Source organism: Protopterus annectens, chromosome 15.part0 (assembly GCF_019279795.1).
Source record: "Protopterus annectens isolate FY-2018-M chromosome 15.part0, PAN1.0, whole genome shotgun sequence".
Lineage (NCBI taxonomy): Eukaryota > Metazoa > Chordata > Ceratodontiformes > Protopteridae > Protopterus > Protopterus annectens.
In genome coordinates, this window is record NC_056749.1 from 754225811 (window position 1) to 754251234 (window position 25424).

The 25424-nt window shown below is 41.7% G+C and overlaps 1 protein-coding gene across 1 annotated transcript in view; it reads left to right on the forward strand.

Moving 5' to 3' along the window:
- The window catches only part of LOC122789878 (ADP-ribosylation factor-like protein 13B), a 402405-nt gene that overhangs the window by 360620 nt on the left and 16361 nt on the right, over positions 1 to 25424 (forward strand). Inside the window, exon 5 of the mRNA XM_044057311.1 lies at positions 8543 to 8660. Coding sequence (XP_043913246.1) covers positions 8543 to 8660 — 118 coding nt within the window. The remainder of the gene's footprint in view (positions 1 to 8542; positions 8661 to 25424) is intronic.

Consider the following 25424-nt stretch of genomic DNA (forward strand, 5'->3'; position numbering starts at 1 on the left):
GCAATTGCCTCATGTACAGACAACCCTCTCCTCCTACCACCCAACACTATAGCCTGTGAGAGATGCACTTATATAGCCAAATTGGAAGCAAAGCTCTCTTCTCCCAAGACTGGACTAGACAGTCAAGAGGAGAAGGTAAACACTTGCACCACACCACACTCATCACATAGTCCCTCAAAACCTACACCACCAAAACACACACATAAAAGCACAAAACACACACCTACATTCACGGAGGCTCTCAATAAAAACCTGTCCAAGCATCAGGGGCCTCCAAAGCAGAAACACAAGCAAACTCCACCCCCCAACACAACCCAAATGACACATAGCCCACAGACTCAGTGTGCCACTCAACCACAGCCCATAAGGCATAACAACGTACCCAACACTCTAGTCATAGGTGACTCTATAGTCAGGCACACTGATGGTTCCACTCACCAGGCTAAACAAGGGGAAAGTTTCTGTCAGCTGCCTGTCAGGTGCCAGGATCCACCACATAACGCACGCACTCAGGTCACTCAACAACAAGTACAAATATGACACTGTCATTGTCCATGTTGGTGTGAATGACCAGAGACATACCTCCCTAGACTACATGAAAAGAGACATGGAGGAGCTCTTCGATCTTGAAGTCCAGGCAGGTATGACCCTAGCCCTGAGTAGCATCCTACCATCACACAGAATGATACCACAGTACAAGGACAAAATGATTGACTTCAACAATTGGCTAAGCTTCTGGTGTCATTCTAAGGGGATCCAGTATTTGTCTGCCTGGGACGACATGATCGACAGACCACGATGCTTTGCCAGAGATGGCCTGCACCTGTCACCCTTGGGATTCCGGATACTGGCTAAGGCTGTCACCTCTATAGTGCCTTTTTTAGGCAAGGTTCAAATGACAAATTCACCACCGTAACAGGTACAAGCAAGCAAAAGGGTAATGCTACTCAATGCTAGAAGTCTAAACCTCAAAATGCACTCACTCGAGGCACTCCTTAAAATGGAGAACATAGACATCTGTGCAGTGACAGAGACCTGGTTCAAAGCTCCAGAGAGCACCCCTGCATTACCAGGCTATAATTCATACCACACCTTTCGGCCACCTAACCCGGAATGAAGCACTAAAGGTGGAGGTGTGTCAATATTCATTAAGGATATCCACACCTCCAGGCTAGTTGCACAGCATAATGCATCCAAGATTATCCAAGTGCAACTAACTCTGAGTAAGACCGCAATCCAAATTGTAGCTTGCTACAGACCCCCCCCATGCCCCAAGATTCCCACTCCTCATTTCTTGATACACTGGAAAGTATTAGGGTACAACCCAACACCCTAATAATGGGCAATTTCAACTACCCCACCATTAACTGGGAAAACTACTCATGTACTAACTCTTTTGCTCAACGTTTTCTGAAATTCATAAATTCCAATACCTTGGATCAACTTATTCACATCCCCACCAGGGCAGCAATATCCTAGACCTGGTCATTACCAACATGGGCAACTGGTGTTCCACACCAGAGGTCAATTCCTCGTTGGTCAGATCCAACTACAAGCTAATCACCCTAGACATCCACATCCCACCCCCACCCCCAATTAGGGAAACCACCATAAAAAAACTTCTCCAAAGCCAACTTCACACTTCTTAAGACAGAAGTGGCAAACTTCATGACACCCATGCAGACGGACAATTGAGGTACGACTGCTGAATCCTACACAAATGCACTTTATAAGCACTTACATGAGTGCATGAATCATGCTATCCCTAATAGAACCAAGATGCTATCCTCCAAAAAAAAAGAAGCCAATCTGGTGGTCCTCTGCCATAAACAAACTCTACAACAGAAGAAACTGCTGCAAAAAAGAGTAAATTCCCTTGACTGGAGGAACTCCCTGGTCAACCTCAGTAAGAAGCTAAAGACAACCACAAAGCATTCTATAGCTATGTCAAGAATCTCAATGGCAACACTCAGATCTGCTCTGAGTTGCAGCACAATGGCACTAAATATACAGAACCAACTGATATTGCCAACATCCTGGCAGATAGGTTCAGTGCTAACTTTATCCCCCTCTCACCCTCTAGAGGGCCCATCTCTATACCGGAAGAAAGCAAAGTTCCTGTAATCACGGCTGCACAGGTAAAAAACACACTCTCCAAAGCCAAGAACACAGCATCCATGGGACCTGACAATATCCCAGGCTGCGTTCTACATGAACTACAGAATGAACTGGCACCCTACCTAAGTATTATGTTTAATCATAGACTCACCTCAGGCTTTGTGCCCACTGAATGGTGCACCATGATGGTTATCCCATTCCACAAAGGGGGAGCCACGATGGACCCTAGGAACTACCGCCCCATTAGCCTGACAAGCCTGGTCTGCAAGGCCATGGAATGTATCATCATGGAACTCATAAACAAAGACAATGGTAATCTTCATACTCTGGACCCTACCCAGTTTGGGTTTGTAAAAGGCAGATCATGTCTCCTAAACCCGATTGACTTCTTTAAAGCAGTCACCAAAGCCATAGATGAGGGTAAGGTGGTTCACACAGCTTATCTAGATCTTGCCAAGGCTTTTGACACCATCCCCCACTCTGGAATTATATATAAGCTCACTAAACTAGGTATAAATCCCTATGTCACAAGATGGGTTGTCAGCTGGCTCATGGACAGAACCCCTACTGTGAAAGTAGCAGACTCCAAATCTGACTTCAGACCAGTGACAAGTGAAGTACCACAGGGTTCAGTCCTGGGTCCTCTCCTGTTTGGTATCTACTTCTCTGAAGTACAGGCTAACACAGAAGGTCTTTGGCTAACAAAGTTTGCAGATGACTGCAAACTAGGAGCCATAATTGAAACTCCTAATGATGTGGACATACTACAAAAGGGCCTCACTGAGACAGATGCCTGGTGTCAAAGCCATGGCCTGAAGCTAATGTCAAAAAGTGTATTGTCATCCCCTTTGGTAATAACTCTGTACCCATGAACTACCACATAGTTAGTTGGTAGTCTACTTAAAGCCGAAAATGTGATGAGACCTTGGGACACAGGTGGACAGTAGTCTCTTCTTTGATAATCACATTGCCACAGTGGTCAGGAAATCCTTTTACATGGCTCACCTCATCACAAAAGGTTTCTCATCCAGAAAAAAAGAGGCCAATTTTCCCCAGTACTCATCACTCATTAGGCCCATTATAGAGTGCAACGCCCCTTTTGGTATGTACCTCACAAGACATCTACAACAACTGGAAAGGCCACAGAAATATCTCACAAAGAGGATTACTGGCCTCAAACAGATGCCCTATGCAGACCGTCTCAAAAAACTCTAGCTTTACTCCGTCGCATATCGCCTACTCAGAGGCGATCTCTGCCTAACATACAAAGCTATGTCAAACCCAGAGATGTTGGACATGCTCCACTTAAAGAAATCCCAATCCCTCCAAGCTACATGCTCTAGGGACCTAAACCTTGTCACCACAATAAACAGAACATGCTGGAGGGATAGATTCCTGTCCCAGAGACTTCCCATACTCTGGAACAGACTACCTATCTATGTCAAACAGAGCTCCTCATTAGCACTCTTCAAGAAAAAATCTTGATGATTGGATGGGAAATAGGAAATTCACCCCAGGGATCACTTCTGTGGCTTTGCTCGACAGGGGCACAGGAAAATAATTTTCTTGGGTGGCGAAAGCCAGGGTACATTTTTGGCTAGGCTTATATAGGCCCTAGGGCCGATAGCCTAGTACCTATCTATGAACCTATGAACATCTGATTGTGAGGAAGCAAGTCATGGTGATCCTAAGGAATATTTTACAAATGTGAGAGATTATAATTTGGATAAATATATTGGTACCCATGGGCTTTTATTTATTTCCATTTTGTTTGCCATGAAATTGAGTCTGATTGGACTGTACAGGAAAAAAAACCCTTTTCACTAGAAACCTGGGGAGAAAAGCTGCACTATATAGGTATTTCAAATCCAGGCATTCATAGCATGAGGTATAGTATTTACATTATGAACTTACAGTAGTTTCTGTATCAGATGCATCACGCAACCTAGCATTTGTGAAATGTAGCATTTACAGTAAATATACAGATATTATCATTTGGGACTTTACAAACATACTAAACATTGAATACCAGTTAGTAATTTCCATCATATAGTATGAAATTTATATCATACAGTGACAGGGTTTCATATCTGGGATTTCATATACAATGTAAAACATTTATTACTTCAGGGATTTTGCACACTATGCAAAAACACGGGATTTTGTATACAAAATGGTACATTCATTTACTTCAGACTCATGTGTCCTGGTTGCAGTTGCCAATGAAATTCCAAAGTGATGAGAAGCATGCATTGTTGTCTTTGTGGAAGTTACCATGTCCAAAAGGAGGATTTAGAGATAGAGAGAATGCAGTCAGTTAGTTGATGGAAATGTGGTTGCTAAGGCAAGTGTAGGAAAGTGTGTGGGTAGGATTAAATGTAGATGTATGCTTAATAGAAGTTGACTAGAGTATTAGAAAATTAGGTGTTAACATAATTGACAGGAATCAAAGGGGAGCAATCAGGAAAAGAAGTGAAGTTATTTGCACTTATCTGTTATTGCTGTGGGGTTTATAGGGAGAGGTGCATTGATAAGAACCAAAGGGGGTGCAGTCAGGAAAAGTAAAAGTGTTGTTATTTTCACATATCTGTTATTGCTTTAAGGTTTATGGGGAGAAGTGGATTGATACGAACTGAGATGGGGAACAGTCAGAAAAAGCAGAAGTGATGTTATTTGCACTTATCTTTTATTTCTGTGGGATTTAGGAGAAGAGGCTGAGCATGGCTTTTGAGCAGTGCTGGATGATGACTCTTAGAGGTCAATGTTACAGTTACAGTGTGAAGTGTTAAGCAAGAGAGTTTTTAGCACAGTACCCCACCCAATCTATCCTTTGACACAATACCCCACCCCAATTTATTCAGTGCTCTAGGCCTGCTAGGCCCATCTGAATCCATTAGCAGTTGGTTCATCAGCTCACTCAGTGTACTTATCAGTCACAGTAACATGTAGACTAACTATGGAACAACAACTACCAGTGAATATCAAACAAAAAGAATGCCACCATAGCTTAAAAACACAAACAATAGTTTTTAAAAGGTCTGTTACACAGACATGGAAACAAAAGTAGAACCAAAAGTTAGGGATGTTATTGAAACAATGGATAAGTTGGACAGAAGGAGATTCAGATTGCAAAAAACCTTCATGAATAACATATATTGCCAGATGGTTGTCCTTGCATATATACAAGGATGTTCATTAGGTTGATTGCTTGTGTTAGGACTCACTTTTGGTAATGTGATATTAACTTTATGATGTAGAAATGAATATATAAATAGCCATTAGAAATGGTCACATACATCTGTTTAGTCATCTTCTGAACGCCCTTGACAGTAAGTTTTATTTTTTTAATTGGACACTTACAGTTTGTTCATTGTGGAAGGTTTCAAATGAAACAGTTTAATGTTTTCTCGTTTTTCATGAGTTTCAGTCTCCCGTTATATATTAAATATACACATACATACATTGCTAAAGGTAAAATAATTAAAGAAAATGTACCTTTAAAGATGGAATACATACATACATTTGCTGTCATTTCCATGCAAGATAAAAAATGTTTCTAATGGAGATTATGAATGTATATCAGTTGATAATCTGTGCTATATTTTGTTTAATAAGCATTGCGATGTTGATTTTACATGTTATTGTAAATTAAAGTTGGTGGACATAAATAAAGGTGAGATGTTTGGGAGAATATAGGTTGACATTTGGGTAAATCAACTGTTTGGTAAAGGTTAATGAAATTCTGTATGGGAATGAGAAGCTTATATTTAACATGTATATTGTAACTATTCTGTTTATTAATATGCATCTTGCTTTTGTAGAGAGAAGGCAATGCATTTATTAGCCTTTGAGTAAAAATGAACAAGTACACCACATGCATCAAAAAGAAAAGCAGACACCTAAGTAAGGTCCTTCTCATTAACTTATATTCACTATGCCAATCCTAATACTACTCTTGTGGCTGTGGGAATGTTCTAGCAACATGATGACTTGTCAAGTATGGAAGCAGTTCTTAATAACACTGGCTTCGTTTTGCGATACTAATGTAACTGTCCTTAATGATGAACCATATAAGGACAGATTCCAGATCAGCACATCATTTATGGGTCAGAGTAGAAGTCAAGATGTTACCTTTGAAAATTACTGTGATTAGAAGCATACATCTGTGAATAAAGGAATTAATCAATTATGAGAAAAAAGGGGGAACCTAAGAAGGCTCCCTACTGAAATGCCGACACTAGTAACACTGAGTGCTAACAAACATACAAAAAAAAAAAAGAAAAAAAAAGAAAATCTGAGAGAAGAGTGAATCTCAAGCATCCCTCTTCTCTTTTAAACTTCTTTTTTGCAGGGGCTCCAGCCCCCCTACACTCTAAGGTGGAGGGAAAGTCTCCATACCCCCTGAAGATGTACGTACCAAACTCTGAGATTACCATACCTCAGAGAAAGGGGAATATTCTGGGAAATGGCCATCTCAGATTTGATATATGCAAGTCCTTTTTTTAGCCACTCAGTCTCACTGATTTGGGACTCACACTAATGGGTCCCAACATTTCAAATGGTTACCACCTAAAGACAAAGCCTTGGGGACACATCACTATAGAATGGAACAGACAGCCATTAGTGTCTATCTCATCTGTCCCTAACTTGTAGGGATGCCCTTACTTTTGGCTCAAAGTTTTGAGCCCCTAGGTTTGTTCCCCAGTATAGTGGACTTTTTTGAGGAATTCTAAGTTAATATCAGTGCTTAAAAGTGTTAATACTTTGGGACATTTCCCTAACTGGTTTTACTCCGTTCCTAATTCTGAAGATAAAAGGTTAATACCTACATCTAAAGGGTATAATGGATAAGCTGTACTGACAGTTCATTTTAAGTTTATATTTTGCAAGTTCATTTAATTGTAGATGTTATGAGGCAAAATCAGATATCTTTCCAAGGTGTATGAATGTTGCTCCATTTACGGTCTTTCAGCATTTATGTTCATAGGTTCATACTAGGCTAACTGTCCTTGTGGGTCATTTTAAGCCTAATTAATTACCTCAGATAAGAATCAAACTCTATATTTTGTGTCTGTAAGTTGAATACCTTAACCATTATGCCAACCTTCCACCGCCTCACTATGTTAATGATCTCATTAACATAACTGGTGCAGTGAGGCTATTATGACCATGTCTTAAAGTACATTCTTCTTCAAGCTGTTGATGGAAATCAGATGTTTGCCTCATAGATGTAGAGAGATGGACTTTACAAATATTTTTGAGAAGAGGGAGTCTGAGCAGGGGTCTGTAACTGTTACTGTGAGCATCCTTTGTTTAAGGATTTCTTACTGTATGCTTTCAGAGGTCAGGGACACTAGCAATAATAACGAACAAATAAATAACATGGGTAAAGAAATCAGCTATAAAGAGTATGCAGTATTTTTAAAATTGTGGATACAGCCCGTCAGTGCCAGATGTGTCAGGGAAAAGAAGTCTTTTTAGGTGGGAGGTCACGGTGATGTATTCAGCTGGTGAGGTGAATCAGAAATTAAGGTGACCGACTCTAGGGAAAAATCTGGGGAAACATCAAACACCATCATAGCAGTTGATACTGAAATATACTGACTAAATTTAATTGTGTTAACTGGGTTAGTTTGAAACATTTTTTAAATGCTTTGCCAAAGGCTTTATGATCACTTGTGGTTCTTGAGTTTGGCAGGCCCTCAAACTGTATTTTTACCTTTTCTCAGAAAGTCTTGTTTGCCTGTTTTGTTTTTTTGTTTTTAGTCGACCCTTAGATTTTTTTTTAGTCTAGGTGACCCTTAGTGTCGTGTGAAGACTTAACCTTAGACCAGAGATTATCCTTATCGTTTTAGGCTTCATCACTGTGGGCACTCGAAGAGGAGAGTGGCCTTTGATATTTCTGGTGCACAGGAAGAATAATTTAATTTTATCATAAATTTCTTTGTTATTTCTGGTGCACAGGAAGTAGAATTTGTTTTTATCATAAATAAAAGATAGTTCAAAATTAGTGTGCACACGGATATGTTTTTTACTACTAAATGGAACTCCTGTTAGTGTATCCTAGCAATCTTCCTTTTTAGTTTTTTTAACCAGTTTTATCATATACCTGAATCTTTTGGTGTTGTATAAGCAGAACTTTGTTTGCTGCCCATTTGCGGTCAAGTGGCTTTTTTCACAAGTAGCCAGTGCTGTTAATTTCTGATGCTGTTTTTTTTATGAGCAAGTTCCAGTACCAGTTTAGTAGTTACCCGAGGACTACTCCTTGTAAGGCATCTTGAATGATCCTGCCCTTAGTTATGCCTGCCGTTACCTCATTTTTTGCCCAAACTGTGTAGGTCAGTCAAGTATTTTAAGTATATATTAGCAGAATTGATGCTGACATATTTTCAGAAACATCTTACTATATTTTCTTGTTCTACAGTGCTCGAAAAATTGTGAGTGAGCTTCAACAAAAGGAAAGATCCTTTAATCAGAACTGCAAGACCCTTTCAAACATGTGCCTGAAGCCTTTGCAACCCAGCCAGAGCATCACCACACAGGTATTGTATATAATCAAGTAACTATCAGTGAGAGTGTATGTTTTATTATAGCAGCACTCTAAGGATTATCTTACATCTACCATTCTGCTAGATTCTTCTTCACGCCATCACTCGAGGGGATTTTCCTAACCCCTCACTGAAAAGCAAAACTGCCTTCCCTGGGATTTAATTTACTTACCTGTGCCCAGCCTGGGACATGTTTAGGTTCATAGGTTCATACTAGGCTATCTGCCCTAGGGCATTCATAAGCCTAGCCAGAGTGTGTTTGGCTTTCGCCACCCATTTTAAATGAATTTTGCTATGCCCTTTTTCGAAGTTAGTATACTGTGCCTCTGTCTAAAAGTGACACAGAAGTGATACCCGGGGTAAACCTACGATCTCCCATCCACTCATCAAGATTCCTCTTGAAGAGAGTCAATGAGGGACTCTGCCTAACCTGGACAGGGATTTTATTATAGAGTGAAGGGAGCCTCTGGGTTATGAATCTGTCCCTCCAGCATGTCCTATTTATTTCAGTGGTGAGGTTCAAGTCTCTCGAGCGCATAGCTCGATGGGATTTGGATTTTCTGAGGTGCAGCATGTCCATTAATTCCGGGTTGGACATGGCTTTATACGTCAGGGACAGATCGCCACTGAGCAGGCGGTATGCCACTGAGTAGAGCTGGAGTTTCTTTAACCGGGCAGCATATGGCATCTGTTTGAGCCCTTTGATCCTCTTGGTGAGTTACTTTTGGGGTCTTTCCAGTTGCTGCAGGTGTCTGGTAAGGTACATCCCAAAAGGGGCATTGTACTCAATTATGGGCCTGATGAGGGATGAGCAAAGAGGCACGATGACCTCCCCTGATCTAGATGTGAATCTCTTCATGATTAGGTGGGCTATATAAAATGTTTTTCTAACCACTTTGGCCACGTGGTTTTCAAATGAGAGATTGCTATCAACTTGGGTCCCCAGGTCCCTAATTGCTTCTTCCGTACTTAATGGATTACCACCTATGTGGTAATTTGTGGGCACTTTGTTTTTGCCAAAAGGGATGACTATACACTTTTTGGATTTTAGCTTGAGGCCATGGCTCTGGCACCAGTGGTCTGTTTCTATGAGGCCCTTTTGTAGCATGCTTGTGTCAGCTGGAGTCTCGATTATAGTGCCTAGTTTGCAGTCATTTGGAACTTGGTCAGCCACAGTCCTTCCATGTTGGCCTGTACCTCCGAGAAATATATACCAAACAAGATAGGTCCCAGGACTGAGCCTTGTGGGATGCCACTTGTAACTGGTTTGGAGTCTGACATGGCTCCAGCAATTCTAACCATGTGGGTTCTGTCCTTGAGCCAGTTTGCAACCCATCTAGTGACATAGGGGTTTATATTTAAGCTGGTGAGCTTATCTATAATGCCAGAGTGAGGTATTGTATCGAAGGCTTTTGCGAGGTCCAGGTAGGCTGTGTGGACCACCTTCCCCTCGTCAATGGCCTTGGTGACTGTTTCAAAGAAATTGACCAGGTTTAAGAGGCAGGATATGAACTGGGTAGGATCCAGTGTCTGTAGGTCCCCAATATCTTTATTTATGAGGTCCATCATGATCCTTTCCATAGCTTTGCAGACCAAGCTAGTCAGGCTTATGGGGCGATAGTTTCCAAAATCCGTTGAGGCATCACCTTTGTGGAGAGGGACCACTGTTGCTGTACACCACTCTTTGGGTACATATCCTGTAGTAAGGCTGAGATTGAACAGTAGTTTTATGTTTGGGTTTAGCTTTTCTTGGAGTTCATGTAGGACACAGCCCGGGACACCGTCTGGTCCCATTGATGCTGTGTTTTTTACTTTGGAGAGGGCGGCTCTTACCTGAGCATCTGAGATGGCAGGGGGGGCAGCACTCTGCTGGGATAGATATTTGCCCTTTTGGTGAGGAGGGGGGGGGGGTTTGCGCTGAACCTGTCAGCTAGGATGTTGGCAATGTCTGTGGGTTCTGTGTTTTTTTTTGTCATTTTGGACTAATTCTGAGCATATCTGGGAATTCCCACCCAGGTTTCTAACATAACTAAAGAAAGCCTTGTGATTATCCTTAGTGTCCTGTGCAATTATTCTCTCGAAGCTGGCCTATTATTCTCTCGAAGCTGGCCTTAGATGATTTTATGAGTGCCATAGTTTTTGCTAATACTGATCAGAAATGCCTTCCCTTTTTGGGATTTTGCTCTATCATGTAGTAACTTCCTCCTTCTATTGTATAGTTTGTTTATGGCTGGGGTCCACCAGACAGGACGCCTGCCTTTGGAGGATTGGGTCTTGGTTTTATTTGGGATTGCATGATCCATGCATTCCTGAAGGTGTTCATAGAATGCGTTTATAAAGGATTCTGTGGTCTGGGCTGTATTTTCCACAGGCCCGGGGGCTTTGAAGGATTCCACCTCAGTGTTGAGGAGTGTGAAATTTGCTTTAGAGAAGTTTTTCACTGTGGTTTTCTGGGCACGGGATGGGGTGGGATGTGAATATCCAGTGAGATTAGTTTATGGTCTGATCTTACCAGTGAGGGATACACTTCTGGTCTGGAGCATAGAGCCCCCATGTCGGTGATGATCAGGTCCAGTATGTTTTCCCCTCTTGTGGGAGTGGTAACAAGTTGTCCCATAGCATTTGAGTTTATAAATTCTAGGAACCTTTGAGCTAGGGTGTTGGTGCTAGAGTAATGCTCCCAGTCTATGTTTGGGTAGTTGAAGTCGCCCAATATAATGGTGTTTGGAGAGACCTTCATATTTTCCAGTGTTCTCAGGAAGGCTAAGTGGGGTTCCTGGGTTTGGGAGGGTGGTCCGTAGCAGGCTATACACTGGAAGGCCGTTTTACCCACTGTTAGTTGCACATGGATAGTCTCTGATGCTTCGTGCTGTGCCACCAACCTGGATGTGTGGGTATCTTTGACGAATATTGATACTCCCCCCTACTTTTGTGGTTCGGTCCAAGTTTTGGGGCCGAAAAGCATGGTATGAGGTATAACCTGGTAGTGCTGGGGTGCTCTCGGGAGCCTTGAACCAGATTTCTGTTACTGCACAGATATCAATGTTCTCCATGCTAAGCAAAGTTGAGTGCGTGCATCTTGAGGTTTAGACTTCTGGCATTGAATAGCATTACTCTTAGTTTCTTATCCCTTGTGATACCTATGGAGGTGGGTTTGTCTTTTGAGCCTTGCCTAAAAAAGGCACTATGGGGGTGGCAAGAGCCTTTGACAATATCCAAAAGCCCAGGGGTGACAGGTGCAAGCCATCCCTAGCGAAGCATCGTGGCTTGTCGAGCAGGTCATCCCAGGCTGACAGGCATTGGATCCCCTTTGAATGACACCAATACTTAAGCCAATTGTTGAAATTGATCATCTTGTCTTCATATTGCAGCATCATTCTTGGTGAGGGTAAGATGCTACTCAAGGTCAGGGTCATACCGGCCTGGGCTACATGCTCAGAGAGCTCCTCTATGTCTCTTTTCATGTAGTCCAGGGGGTACGTCTCAGGTCATTCACACCAGCAAGGACAATGACTTGTACTTGCCTTGGAGTGACCTGAGTGCTTGTGTTATGTGATGGATCCTAGCGCCCGACAGGCAGCTCACCATGACCTTCTCCTTGTTCAGCCTGGTGAGCGGGACGTCAGTGTGCCTGATGATAGAGTCACCTATTACAAGTGTATCAGGTGTGTTGTTTAGCCTTAAGGGCTGTGACTGTTTGGCACACTGGCTTTGTGAGCTATGTGTTGCACATGTTTTGTTTTGGGGTAGCGTTTGCTTGGGTGTCTGCTTTGGAGGTCTCTGCTTTGGCAGATTTTTATTTAGAGCCTCCGAGTATGTTTTTGTGTGTTTATGTGTTTGGTTTGCTGTTGTGGTAGGTCTATGTGAGACTGGAATTGTAGTGAGTGTGGTTTCCTTCTCCTCCTGACTGGTTATGCCAGTACTGAGTTGAGAGAGCTTAGCCTCCAGTTTGGCTATATGGTTGCATCTCTCACATGTGTTGGAATTTGTTGGGAGGAGGAGAGGGTTGTCTGTGTACATGAGGCAGTTGTAACATTGCCTCAAGATTCCCAGATTCACCAGCTGGACCAGAGAGGAGATTGACAAGTGACCTTTGGACATGCTAGAATAGCATTGGGAATTCCTTTATAATTGAAAAAAGGGCCAATGGGGAACAAGGTACTCAAGGGGAGTTTGTGAGGGTGTAGTGCTTTTAATTTTTTAGTGCTGACTTATATAATTGCTTTAGTGAGCAGGTGCCAGGCTTTAGAGTAGGAGTAGGAATAGGGTGTTTTTTATGAGAACTAGATCAGTTCTAAGGGAAAAAGTGAAGAGCAGACTTTGTGGAGCCGAGAATGGTTTAAACTCAATTAAGCGGAGCTACCCGATGCTGCGCTATGTGCAAAATCATACAAAGCCGCACCAAAGCGGGTTTTATACAGGGGGACTTGAAAGAGCTAGAAATTGGCCCAAAACAGCCAATAGACTACCAGATTCTTGTGTTGGGAACACTCCTCCATGGATAGATAGGCTGCTCTAAGCTCCCCACTGCCACTGGTGAACAAAGAAGCCTCCTTTTATCCAAGAAAGGAAATGGGCAACACAGGAACTTTCCAAAAGTCCAGAATATAGCAAAGCCTGTATTTGGACTACTCTAAGTCAGGAAAGACAGGAAACAAGGATCATTTTTTTTTTCTCTTTTGCAACTAACAGCAGGAAAATGCAATAAATATGTAACACAGGCTAGCACACTTGAGTGTGTAGCCTCAACAGGTAAATGCAACAAACAGGACAAACTTAAAAAGTGCAGGTGCAAAAACAACTTAAAACAGTTTAAAACCATTCAAGAAGCTGAAATACTTGCAGTTTAGCTAGATCGGACAGTCACCCAGGTAGTAGCAGGGAAAAAAAAACACTTTTATCAGGTTAGCAGTCGCTCTTTTAGCCTCTCTGCTGCTAGCACCACTCTGCAGGACCACGAGGAGCTTGGCTGAGTAGTAACAAGCGCAAAAACCGCGCCAAAGTGGGTTTTATACAGGGGGACTTGAAAGAGCTAGAAATTGGCCCAAAATGGCCAACAGACTACCAGATTCTTGTGCTGGGAACACTCCTCCAGGGATAGATAGGCTGCTCCAAGCTCCCCACTGCCACTGGTGAACAAAGAAGCCTCCCTTTATCCAAGAAAGGAAATGGACAACACAGGAACTTTCCAAAAGTCCAGAATACAGCAAAGCCTGTATTTGGACTACTCTAGGTCAGGAAAGATGGGAAACGAGGATAATTTTTTTTTTCTATTTTGCAACAAACAGTAGTAAAATGCAATAAATATGTAACACAGGCTAGCGCACTTGGGAGGGTTGGGAGGGTGGCCTAATGGTTAAGGTGTTTGCCTTACAAGCACAAGGTGCAGGGTTTGAATCTCACAAGGGATTATTGGCTAGGCTTAAAATGGCTCACAAGGGCAGTTAGCTTAGTACTAATATATGAACCTATGTGTGTAGCCTCAACAGGTATATGCAACAAACAGAACAAACTTTAAAAGTGCAGGTGCAAAAACAACTTTAAACAGTTTAAAACAGTTCAAGAAGCAGAAATACTTGCATACGTGCCTACCCAGGGATGCATTTATTCACAAGTACCTACTCACTGATGTATTTATTCACAAGCACCTACCCAGGGATACCAAAGCACTACACAAATGGGAGAAATTATATATCCACTCAACCAATTGGAAACAACACATACATCATTACAAAAGATATTTGGATGATATCTGTATCCTTTGGATAGGCTCAAATGAACAGTTTGTCACATTTATCAACTATTTGAACAACACAACTGATTTTCGCTCCTTTACCTATGAAATTAGTGAACACACACTGCATTATTTGGATATTAATTTAACTAAAAGTCCAAGTGGAATAGGTTTTCAATCATGTATTTTTAGGAAAAGTACATACTCTAACACCTTCCTACACTTTGATAGTGGTCACCCCCCTTATATGAAGAAAGGCAAGGCCAACATATTCGAGCCTCAAGAATGTGCAGTTCCACAGACCTCTTCTTGGATGAGGTTGATTTTCTTAGAGGCTTGTTTTTGGACAGGGGTTACCCACTTGTTCTTTTCCAAAACACATTAGTGGAGATTCTTGAGAAAAGAGACCAGCTCTATTTTCCGTTATTAGGAACAGGTGTACCTTTAAAGACGGTAAGCAAAATAGCAGACACAAATGGCCACAAGAATTTTGTGTATACTTCCACGAATGATGCATTTTTTATTGAGAGCACAATTAAGAACTTTTGGCCAATGGGTTACAATGCAGGAAGAAATTGCAGATTTTCTTCCTGCAACTATTCATTTTACAAGGAAAAGGAATGTTAACCTCAAAGGAATTTTTGAGCAGAGCAACTACCAAGTAGAGAAAAGACCTGTTCCTTCTAGGAAGTTAGGAATTTTTAGCTGTGGCAGTTGTCATCAATGCCCATACATACTACAAGGGGACCAAATTAACATCTCGTCCCAAAATTGAGAGTAACAGGGTTTCCTGACCTTCTCTAGCATGCGTGATTGGTGTAAGAGCAGGGGCTAGTAGAACTAGGTAGTAATTCATGCTTCTATATTCTTCCATCCTTTCTGGTATATAAACCATGTGTCTGCAAGGGGCTGTGCTTGTATTTACCAGGCTATGGAATGGTGATTCATCACTGGGACAAAGCAGAAATTCCTTAAGATTCTAAGAACATAATAAGTTATTTCTTATGTTTATTTCATTGAACTGCACTTCTTTAACACTTATAATTGTGATATACAGCTAATGTACTACATTTTGCCATGTTATAAAGCTTTTTCTACTGTTTCACTACATTTATGTACTGTTTTATACTGTTTTAACTGTATTTTTCATTGCTAGATACGGTTTCATTACTGTGATTGCATTTTTACTGAATTACTTAACTGTAAACTGCTTTTTCATACTGAGAGTTTTATTTTCTGTTTGTGAGTGCCCTATCTCTGGTTTTCTGTGCATTGTTTGAGGCTTCTGTGTTCTAGTCAGGAATCCTATAACTGGATTTGTTTGCAGTTAAAAGCATTCCCTAGAGTCTCCTTGCTCCTTTATCTGTTTAAAACCTTCATTTAGTGGCTACAGATAGTATCTGTACTAGTTTCCCACCCACCGTCCCTATCACTGTCTTGTTCTTATACTTGGCGGCTTTGTAGTTGCCCGCCCATACTGTAAATTTGATCTGGAACACAACTCCGAGCCTAGTGTCATTAACTCATTCTACCTAATACAGAAAGAACATTTGAGAAGGCCAACCCACATAGGCTCTTAACCTTCAATTATCTTCTATTCCTGTTTTCTCCCTTTCCACTTAACTAAAAAAAAAAAACAAAAAAACAAAAAAAAAAAAAAAAAAATGAAAATTTGCTAGAATCTCCTTGTGTTCTGACTGAGTGTGCTTCTCAGCTGATAAGTATTTTTTGGCACTTTTTAACTGTTCTGAGTTGAATAAAATAATAATTGTATTTAGTTCAGAATATAGTTTGAATAAATTGCATTTATTTAAACTGTATTTGCTCTAATATTGCTACACACTCAAGTGTGCTAGCTTGCACTGCACTTGAATAGTTTTTAGTGTTGTTTTAGCTTCCTTTCTACTAGGTAGCCCATCTACCACAAGATGAGTGGTTTCTGGCCCAGAAATTGTAGTTATTGACCGTCTGGGCAGTTTTTCCATCTCTCTCAACTTTTCTGGTTTAAAAGCCCATGTTTGAGCTTGTTTCTTGCTTTTCCTGTAACTAGTTCAATCCAGATACAGATTTGCTATATCCAGGACAGTATGTAAGCTTCTGAGCCCCCAAGCCTTTCTGTAATGGAGGGAAGACTTCTAGCTCATCAGTCAGAGTGGTAAGCACTAAGTAGCCTATCTACCATAAGAAGAGTGTTTTCTGGCCCAGAAATTGTAGTTTATTGGCCGTTTGGGCAGTTTTTCCATCTCTCTCAACTTTCTGGTTTAAAAGCCCATGTTTGCACTTGTTTCCCACCTTTCCTGTAACTAGTCTAGTCTAGATACAGACTTGCTGTATCCAGGACTGTATGTAAGGTTTTAAGTGGTACCAAAGTCTGCTCTTCAATTTTTCCCTTAGATCTACTAGTTCTCTATTCTCCTGCACTTTTACTAGCTTATTAGTCTAGCACTTTACCAGACTTCTTTTAGCATTTATTGTAGCACACAAAAGTGCTACCAGCACTAAACGCTCTACAAGGAAAGAGATCCAGTAGTTATTATTAATGCCCACCCCTCCAGCCATGTGTAAAGGTCAGTTCCCAGTGCTTTCTCCTATTAACCTGGTGAACTTGGGCATCCTGAGGCAATGTAGCAACTGCCTCATGTACATAGACAACCCTCTCCTCTTATCTCCCAATACTTATACTTGTGAGAGATGCACTTGTGTATCCAAACTGGAAGCCACACACTCAACAGCCAAGACTGGAATAGCTGGTCAAGAGGAGAAGGTCAACACTTGCACCACACCACACCACATGGAAAACATCGCCCTCCAGAACACACACCAGCACTGCCTTTACATATAAACACAAACCACACACCCACCTTTGTGTGCCACTCAACCAAAGCCCCTAAGGCAAAACAGCCTGCCCACCACACTAGTCATTGGTGACTTGATAGTAAGACACACTGATGTCCCACTCACTAGGTTGAATAACGAGAAAGTAACAGTCAGCTGCCTGTCAGGTGCCAGGATCTGCCACAATGCATGCACTCAGGTCTCTCAATAACAGGTACAAATATGACTCAGTCATTGCACATGTGGATGTGAATGATCTGAGATGTTCCTCCCTGGACTACATGAAAAGAAACATGGAGGAGCTCTCAGATTATGTAGCCCAAGTGGGCATGACCCTAGCCCTGAGCAGCATCCTAACATCACCCAGATTGATACCACAGTATTAGCAGAAGATGATTGATTTCAACAAGTGGCTACGTTTCTGGTGTCATTCTAAGGGGGATCCAGTATCTGTCTGCCTGGGATGACATGACTGACAGACCTTGATGCTTTTCCAGAGATGGCCTGCATCTGTCACCCCTGGGCTTCTGGATACTGGCCAAGGCTCTTGTCATGCATGTAGTGCTTTTGTTAGGTGGTGTTCCAAAGACCAAATTACCACCCTTAACCACTACAAACAAATGCAATCTGAGGGTCATGCTGCTCAATGCTAGAAGTCTAAATCTCAAAATGCACTCACGCGAAGCACTCCTTAAAATGGCGAACATCGACATTTGTGCTGTAACAGAGACCTGGTCCAATGCAGCAGAAGCACCCCTACACTACCAGGCTGTAATTCATTACACACCTTTCTGCCCCAGAACTTGGACTGAAGCTCCAAAGACAGTGGTGTTTCCATATTCATAAAGGATGCGCATACCTCCATACTGGTAGCCCAACATAACACATCAGAGATACTTCACGTGCAGCTAACATTGGGTAAGACAGCGATTCAGGTCGTAGCCTGCTATAGGTCCACAACCATGTCCCAAGACTCGCACTTCATGTTCCTAATCACCCTGGAGACTATTAGGGTCCAACCCAACACTCTCATACTAGGTGACTTCAACTACCTCTCCATTATCTAGGAAAACTACTCATGTACCAATACACTTGCCCAATGTTTCCTGGAGTTCATTAATTCCAATGCCCCGTTCTTACCCCCATCAGAGGTAGCAACATCCTTGACCTGGTCATTACTAACATGGGCGAACATTGCTCTATGCCAGTAGTCAGCTCCTCCCTGGTTAGATCCGACCAGAAACTAATCCCCTTAGAAGTCCACATCCCCCCTCACAAAGATAATCACCATGAAAAACTTCTCCAAAGCTAATGTTGGGCTCCTAAAAACAGAGGTGGCTAACTTCACAGCACCCATACAAATGGAGAATAGTAGTATGACCACCGAATCATACACCAATGTACTGTAAGAACATGTACACAAATGTATGGATCTCACCATACTCAATAGAACTAAGACACTCTCCTAAAAAATCTGGTGGTCCCCTGCCATAAACAAACTCTACAACAGAAGGAGGAAACTGATGCGGAATAAGGTGAAGTCCGAAGACTGGAAAAACTCCCTTATCAGCCTCAACAAAAAGTTGAGATCCCTCATCAAATCCTCTAAAGCTAGCTATGTAAACAGAATTGCAGCAGATAGTAAAGACAACCACAAGGCCTTCTATAGTTATGTAAAGAATCTCCATGACAATACCCAGATTTGCTTTGAGCTACTGCACAATGGTACCTCCTATACTGAGCCAATAGATATTGCCAATATACTGGCTGACAGATTCACTGCCAACTTTACCCCCCCCCAAAGGACCAATCACAATACCAGTAGATTGCCAGGCACCCAGTATTACTGCTGCACAGGTTAAAACAGCACTGTCCAAGGCTAGAATACAGCTTCTGTGGGACCCGACAATATTCCTGACTGCGTTCTACATGAACTACAGAGTGAACTGGCACATCACCTGTGTGCCCTGTTCAAGAACAGACTCACCTCAGGCTTTGTCCCTACTGAATGGTGCACTGCTACAGTCATTCCTCTCCACAAAGGAGGAGTAACTTCAGACCCTGGGAACCATCACCACATTAGCCTGACGAGTCTGATATGCAAAGCTATGGAACACATCATCATGAACCTAATAAACCAGGATATAAGGAATCTCCAAACTCTGGATCCCACACAGTTTGATTTTGTGAAGGGTAGATCATGCCTGCTCAACTTGGTTGATTTCTTTGAGTCAGTCAACAGAGCTGTGGATGAAGGCAAGGTGGTTCATACAGCCTGCCTTGATCTGGCCAAGGCCTTTAATACCATTCCCCACTCAGGAATCATAGAAAAACTCGCTAAGCTAGGCATCAACCCCTGTATCACTAGGTGGGCTGCAGACTGGCTCACAGCTAGAGCCCACAGTGTGAAAGTAACGGACTCTAAGTCAGACTGCCAACTAGTCACGAGTGGAGTCCCACAGGGTTCAGTCCTGGGTCCTGTCCTGTTTGGTATCTACTTCTCTGAAGTCCAGGCCAACATGAAGGGACTCTGGCTGACAAAGTTCTCAGACGATTGTAAGTTGGGAGCTATTATTAGCTCCCCAAGTGATGTTGACATCCTACAGAATGACCTCACTGAGACCAATGACTGCTGTTAGAAGCATGGCCTTAAGCTCAATGCCAAAAAATGTGTCGCCATCCCCTTTGTGAAAAACCCAGTTCCCATGAATTGCCACATCGATGGTAGTCCACTGAACACAAAAGGTGTTATAACAGATCTTTGAACATATGTTGACAGCAACCTCTCTTTTGATCACCACATTGCCACTGTGGTGAGAAAGTCCTTCTATGTGGCACATCTCATTACTAAGGGTTTTGCATCCAGGAAGAAAGAGGATATTGTCTCCCTCTACTCTACTCTTCCCTCATTAGACCAATCATCGAGTACAATGCCCCATTTGGCTTGTACCTCACTAGACACTTGCAATAACTGGAGTGGCCGGAAAAGTACCTCACAAAGGGGATCCTAGGCCTTAAACACTTGTCCTATATGGACAGATTCAAAAAAAACTCCAACTATTCTCTATCTCATATCGCCTACTTAGAGGCGATCTCTGCTTGACTTACAAAGCCATGTCTGAATTGCTCTGTTAGAAATGCTACATCTAAAGAAATCCCAATCCTTCCACACCACATGCTCCAAAGACCTCAACCTCATTACCACAATCAACAGAACTTACTAAAGGGACAGGTTCATAACCCAGAGAGTGCCCATGCTATGGAATTGACTTCCCATAAATGTCAAGCAGAGCACCTCGCTGATCCTCTTCAAGAAAAATCTTGATGAGTGGATGAGAAATAGAAAATTCACCATGGGAATAACTCCAGTGGCTCTACTCAACAGAGGCACTGGGAACTAAGGTCGGGTAGCACGATGCCAGGGTAATCATATGGGTAGACTTGTAAAGGCCCCAGGGCCATTAGCCTATTACACACCTATGAATCTATGAATTATTACTCTTAGAAAATGGTCTGTCAAACTGGTTTGCACCTGTTTTATTATTAGTACATACATTTTTTTTAATATTTGACATACAATGGTTCCTCCATCTAATGGTTCATAGCTGCTCCAGGATATGCAATTATTGTTGGAGGATGTATTTTACATTCCATATATATGTAGATATATATATATATATATATATATATATACATTATGTAAGTATTTAATGTCCTGCTCCTCCCACATACACGCACAACATGTGCATAGTGAGTTATGCACACAAGCAGATTCAGAAACCCAGATGCATACACACGTATAGAGGCACTGACAACTCACACAAATATACATCTGCAATAAATAAACTATATAACAAAAGGAAAAAATTGCTGTCCAGGACCAAGAAGGTGCAGGTGCTCTATTGGAAGCAATCTTTCCTTAGCCTGAACAAGCAAATAAGAGCACTAGTGAAATCCTCTAAAGCCAACTTCAAGTCCCAGTTGGCCACATCTACTAGAGGCAATCAAAAGGCCTTCTTCACATATGTCCACAATCTCAAAGGAAGCACCCAGATCTGTTCAGAACTGGTGGTCAAGGACATCACATACACAAATGCTGTAGATATAGCCAACCTACTGCCTGACAGATTCAGTGAAAACTTCACCCCCCTGTCCCCCCATCAGTAAATCAGGACATCCCAAGTACCTGCCCCCCCCTTATCTCTAGGGAACAGGTCATCATTCGCCTCTCAAAGGAAAAAAATACAGCCCCCATGGGACCCGATAACATCCCAGGCTGCATCCTACATGAACTCAAGCATGAACGTGCAGCACCATTAGGCACCGTATTCAACCAAAGCCTGAGTATCGGCTTTGTCCCAGCCAAATGGAAGACAGGCACTGTCATCCCTTTACACAAAGGTGGACTGTCCACCGATCCAGGGGAATTATAGACCCATCAGCCTAACTAGCCTGATCTGCAAGGCCATGGAACGTATTATCATGGACCCCATTAACAAGGACATTGGCAACCTCCAAACACTCAATCCCACACAGTTTGGCTTTGTCAAGGGGAGGTCATGTCTTAAATCTGGTCGACTTCTTTGAGACAGTCACCAAAGCCATGGATGAGGGGAAGCCTGGCCAAGGCCTTCGACACGATTCCCCACTCAGGCATAATAGACAAACACTCTCAACTAGGTATCAATCTATATGTTATCAGATGGGTAGCAAACTGGCTCACTGGTAGAACCCACCTAATGAAAATAGGGGAAGCAACCTCAAGCAGTAGACCCATAACGAGCGGCATTACCCCAGGGATTGGTCCAGGGGCATCTTATTCGAGATATACTTCTCTGAGGTACAGGCCAAAACCAGTGGACTATGGCTGACCAGATTTGCAGAGGACTGCAAGCTGGACGTGGTCATCAATTCTCCAAGTGATGTGGATGTCCTCCAAGAGGGTCTCACCCAAACAAATGACTGGTGCCAGAAACATGGCCTCAAGCCGAATGCCACAAAAATGCATCATCATCCCCTTTGGGGAGAGTGATGTCCCCACATATTATCACATTAATAACAATGTCCTAAGCATGCAATCAGTTATGAGGGATTGGGGCACCTGGGTTAATAGCAACCTGACTTTTGACCACCATGTTGTTTCCATTGTATGGAAAGCTTTCTATATGGCGCACCTCATAAGTAAGGGTATCACAGACAAGGAGGTCATAACATCCCTGAATTCTTCCCGTATAAGGCCAATTACTGAATACAATGCCCCCTTCGGCATGTACCTTGCAAAACACATGCAGCAGCTGGAGAGACCACAGAGGTTCCTCAGCAGAAGAATACAGGGCTTCAAACATCTACCCTACACAGACAGGCTAAGCACTCTGTCCTTCTACTCAGTTTCATACAGACACTTAGGTGTGGCATACAAAGCAATCTCAGACCTTGCCTTGATGGGACAGCTGCATATCCTTAAGTCAAGCTCCACTAGAGTAACCTGCACGCATGACCTCAACCTGGTCTGTGACATCAATAGGACTTGTTGGCGGGACAGATGTGTGTCCCAGAGACTCCCCCATCTGTGGAATAGACTCCCTCTCCATGTCAAGCAGAGTACCCCATTATCTCTTTTTAAGTGCAACCTGGATAAGTGGATGGGAAACAGAAAATACACCCCTGTGACTCCACCTGTGTCCCTGCTGGACAGGGGCTTTGGGTGCTGACTTGTATAAACATGGGCTAAACTCTTGGCTAGGCTTATAAGGGCCTCAGGGCTAACAGCCTAGTATCTTCCTATGATACACAAACACACACACATGCATGCTGAGACACACACACACAAACACATACACACTAATTACAGCCACTTTCTTGATTTGTCTACACCTCAGATACCTGATTTTGCATTATATTTTTTCTCTTTCCCTTGAGAAATAATAAACCATAGACTTGGTTTGTCATCAAAGAAATTTATGAAAATTAAGCCCTTGAAACATCTTTGATTTTCAGGTAAATTTTTGAGGATGTCAGTCAGTCAATAAACCCCAATATTATTGTTTCATACTTCTGTTTGTTCACAAAAAGAATGTTGATACAAAACAGCTTTATCTGATAACTTTTGAATTAGGGTAATATTTGAAAAATTGCCCTTGGTTTTGCATCTTTGTTATTCAATTTGTCTCATGTTTACTAACTACCTACTAAAACAAAAATGACAGGGTATATCAGAGTGTAATTATATAATATTACCAGAGGCACAGCTCTCAGACAAAGCCATTAGTAACTGCTATGCTTAGTAAGTGGAAGAAAGATGGTACACATTTCATTTTTTTTCTTCTCGGTCCATCTGCAGATGGCATATTTTCTCCACTACTTTTGCACACACACACACACACACACACACACACACACACACACACACACACACACACACACACACACACACACACACACACACACAGATCTACTCTGATCCAGCGAATTTACGTTTCATCAAAATGTAAATTCATAAACTCACATACGCAAAAGTGCATTTTTTCGAAATTGCACTTTCGTGTAAAAAACAAATAAAAAACCTAAAACCTAAACCAAAAAAACAAAAAAAAAAACACACCAAACACAATTATGCAGGGGGGGGCAATCCCCCCTGCACCCCCCACACCTTCCCTACTTTAATATTCTCACTCTGAGATCACACTACAGTAGGGAAAAGGGAATATTCCCTTATCCCCACAGTACCACGATCTCAGCAATAGTTTCTTTAGTTGTACATCAACACTAAACGTTGATGTACAACTAAAGTAACATGCAAACTGCATGTTTTTATTTCATTTCTGTTTTTTTTTTAATTCTGTTCTTACATGAAAGTGCATTTTCAAAAAATGCACTTTCGCTTAAGTGAGTTATATATATGTGTATACACACACACACACACACACACACACACACACACACACACACACACATGGATACACTATAAACAGTCAAACTGTTTTCTAAGTCTGTTACTGAACAAAACTGTTAAAAAATAGACGTCTTGGGGAAAAAAAAAAAAAAAAAGCTAAAACAAAGCCCACATCCCCAGCTACTTATAAATACCAACTCCAAGATCATACAAGACTGGAGAAAGGGGACATTTTTTCCTCTCTGGTGTTCTGTGATCTCACAAAACTGTCTCCTGCTCTCTATGTTCATAATGCATTCAATTTGATGAGTTTACTTATTTTAGACTGCATTTCAACAGAATGACATCTTATCACTTAAACTGTACCCATATCTATATTCTATCGTTATATTTGTATCTGTATCTATATCTGTATCTGTTTGAAAAGAGAGAAGGTTATATGGCTTGTGCTGCTTTATGCATTTCATTTAGTGGCATACTCCTGCAGTATTTACTTTTGGTTTAAATCAATGTTTGAAAGCTTTATCATGATATGGAGTCACTTGAACCTGACGTGTCACAGTTATACATTTGTTATATTTGCACACACACACACTAGTGATCTTGTTTTTGCATTACCAGCATTATATAAAATATACAACTATGGCATTATATCCTGTGTGTAGTACAACTTCCTTTTGGAATATGTGCCCTAGTTTGGTCATTAGTTTATATGTTTTCACAACTTCTGCAAAAAATAGAAGGAGTATATGTGTGATACATGACTGGGCAACTGTTCTCTTTTATCTGGTTGTGACCAGACTTATTAAGAAGTGAGCAAAGACAGAGTCAGACAGGCCAGAAATAAAGTCTAATGACTGGAATTCAGTACTGACAGCAAAGCATGACATATGTACCGAAGCTTTGTTATGCATAAAATTACAATATTAAAATAAAGACTCAGTTGTCCCCAAAGCTGAATTTTACATAAAGATTGTAAACAGGGACTCCTCTCTTGGATGGAAGGTTGAAAGTGGTTTGTGTTGATATACAAATACTCAAGGGTCCTAGTGTTTTAGAATGTAATAAGGTTTATTTGATAATTCCTGATGAACGTTTGTCGTTATACCTCCATTGTTTTCATTTAGGTTGACTTGAGAGGTGTATCTGTAAGACTTAGATAATGATCATGTCTATGACATTTACGTATGTAAGCAGTTTCTCTAGTTTGATTATAAAGAATTTGCTACAAATGAGTATAATTTTTGATTTTTTGTGAGTATCAGAAGTTCTGATTGAATATTGTTTGTTGGTAAAT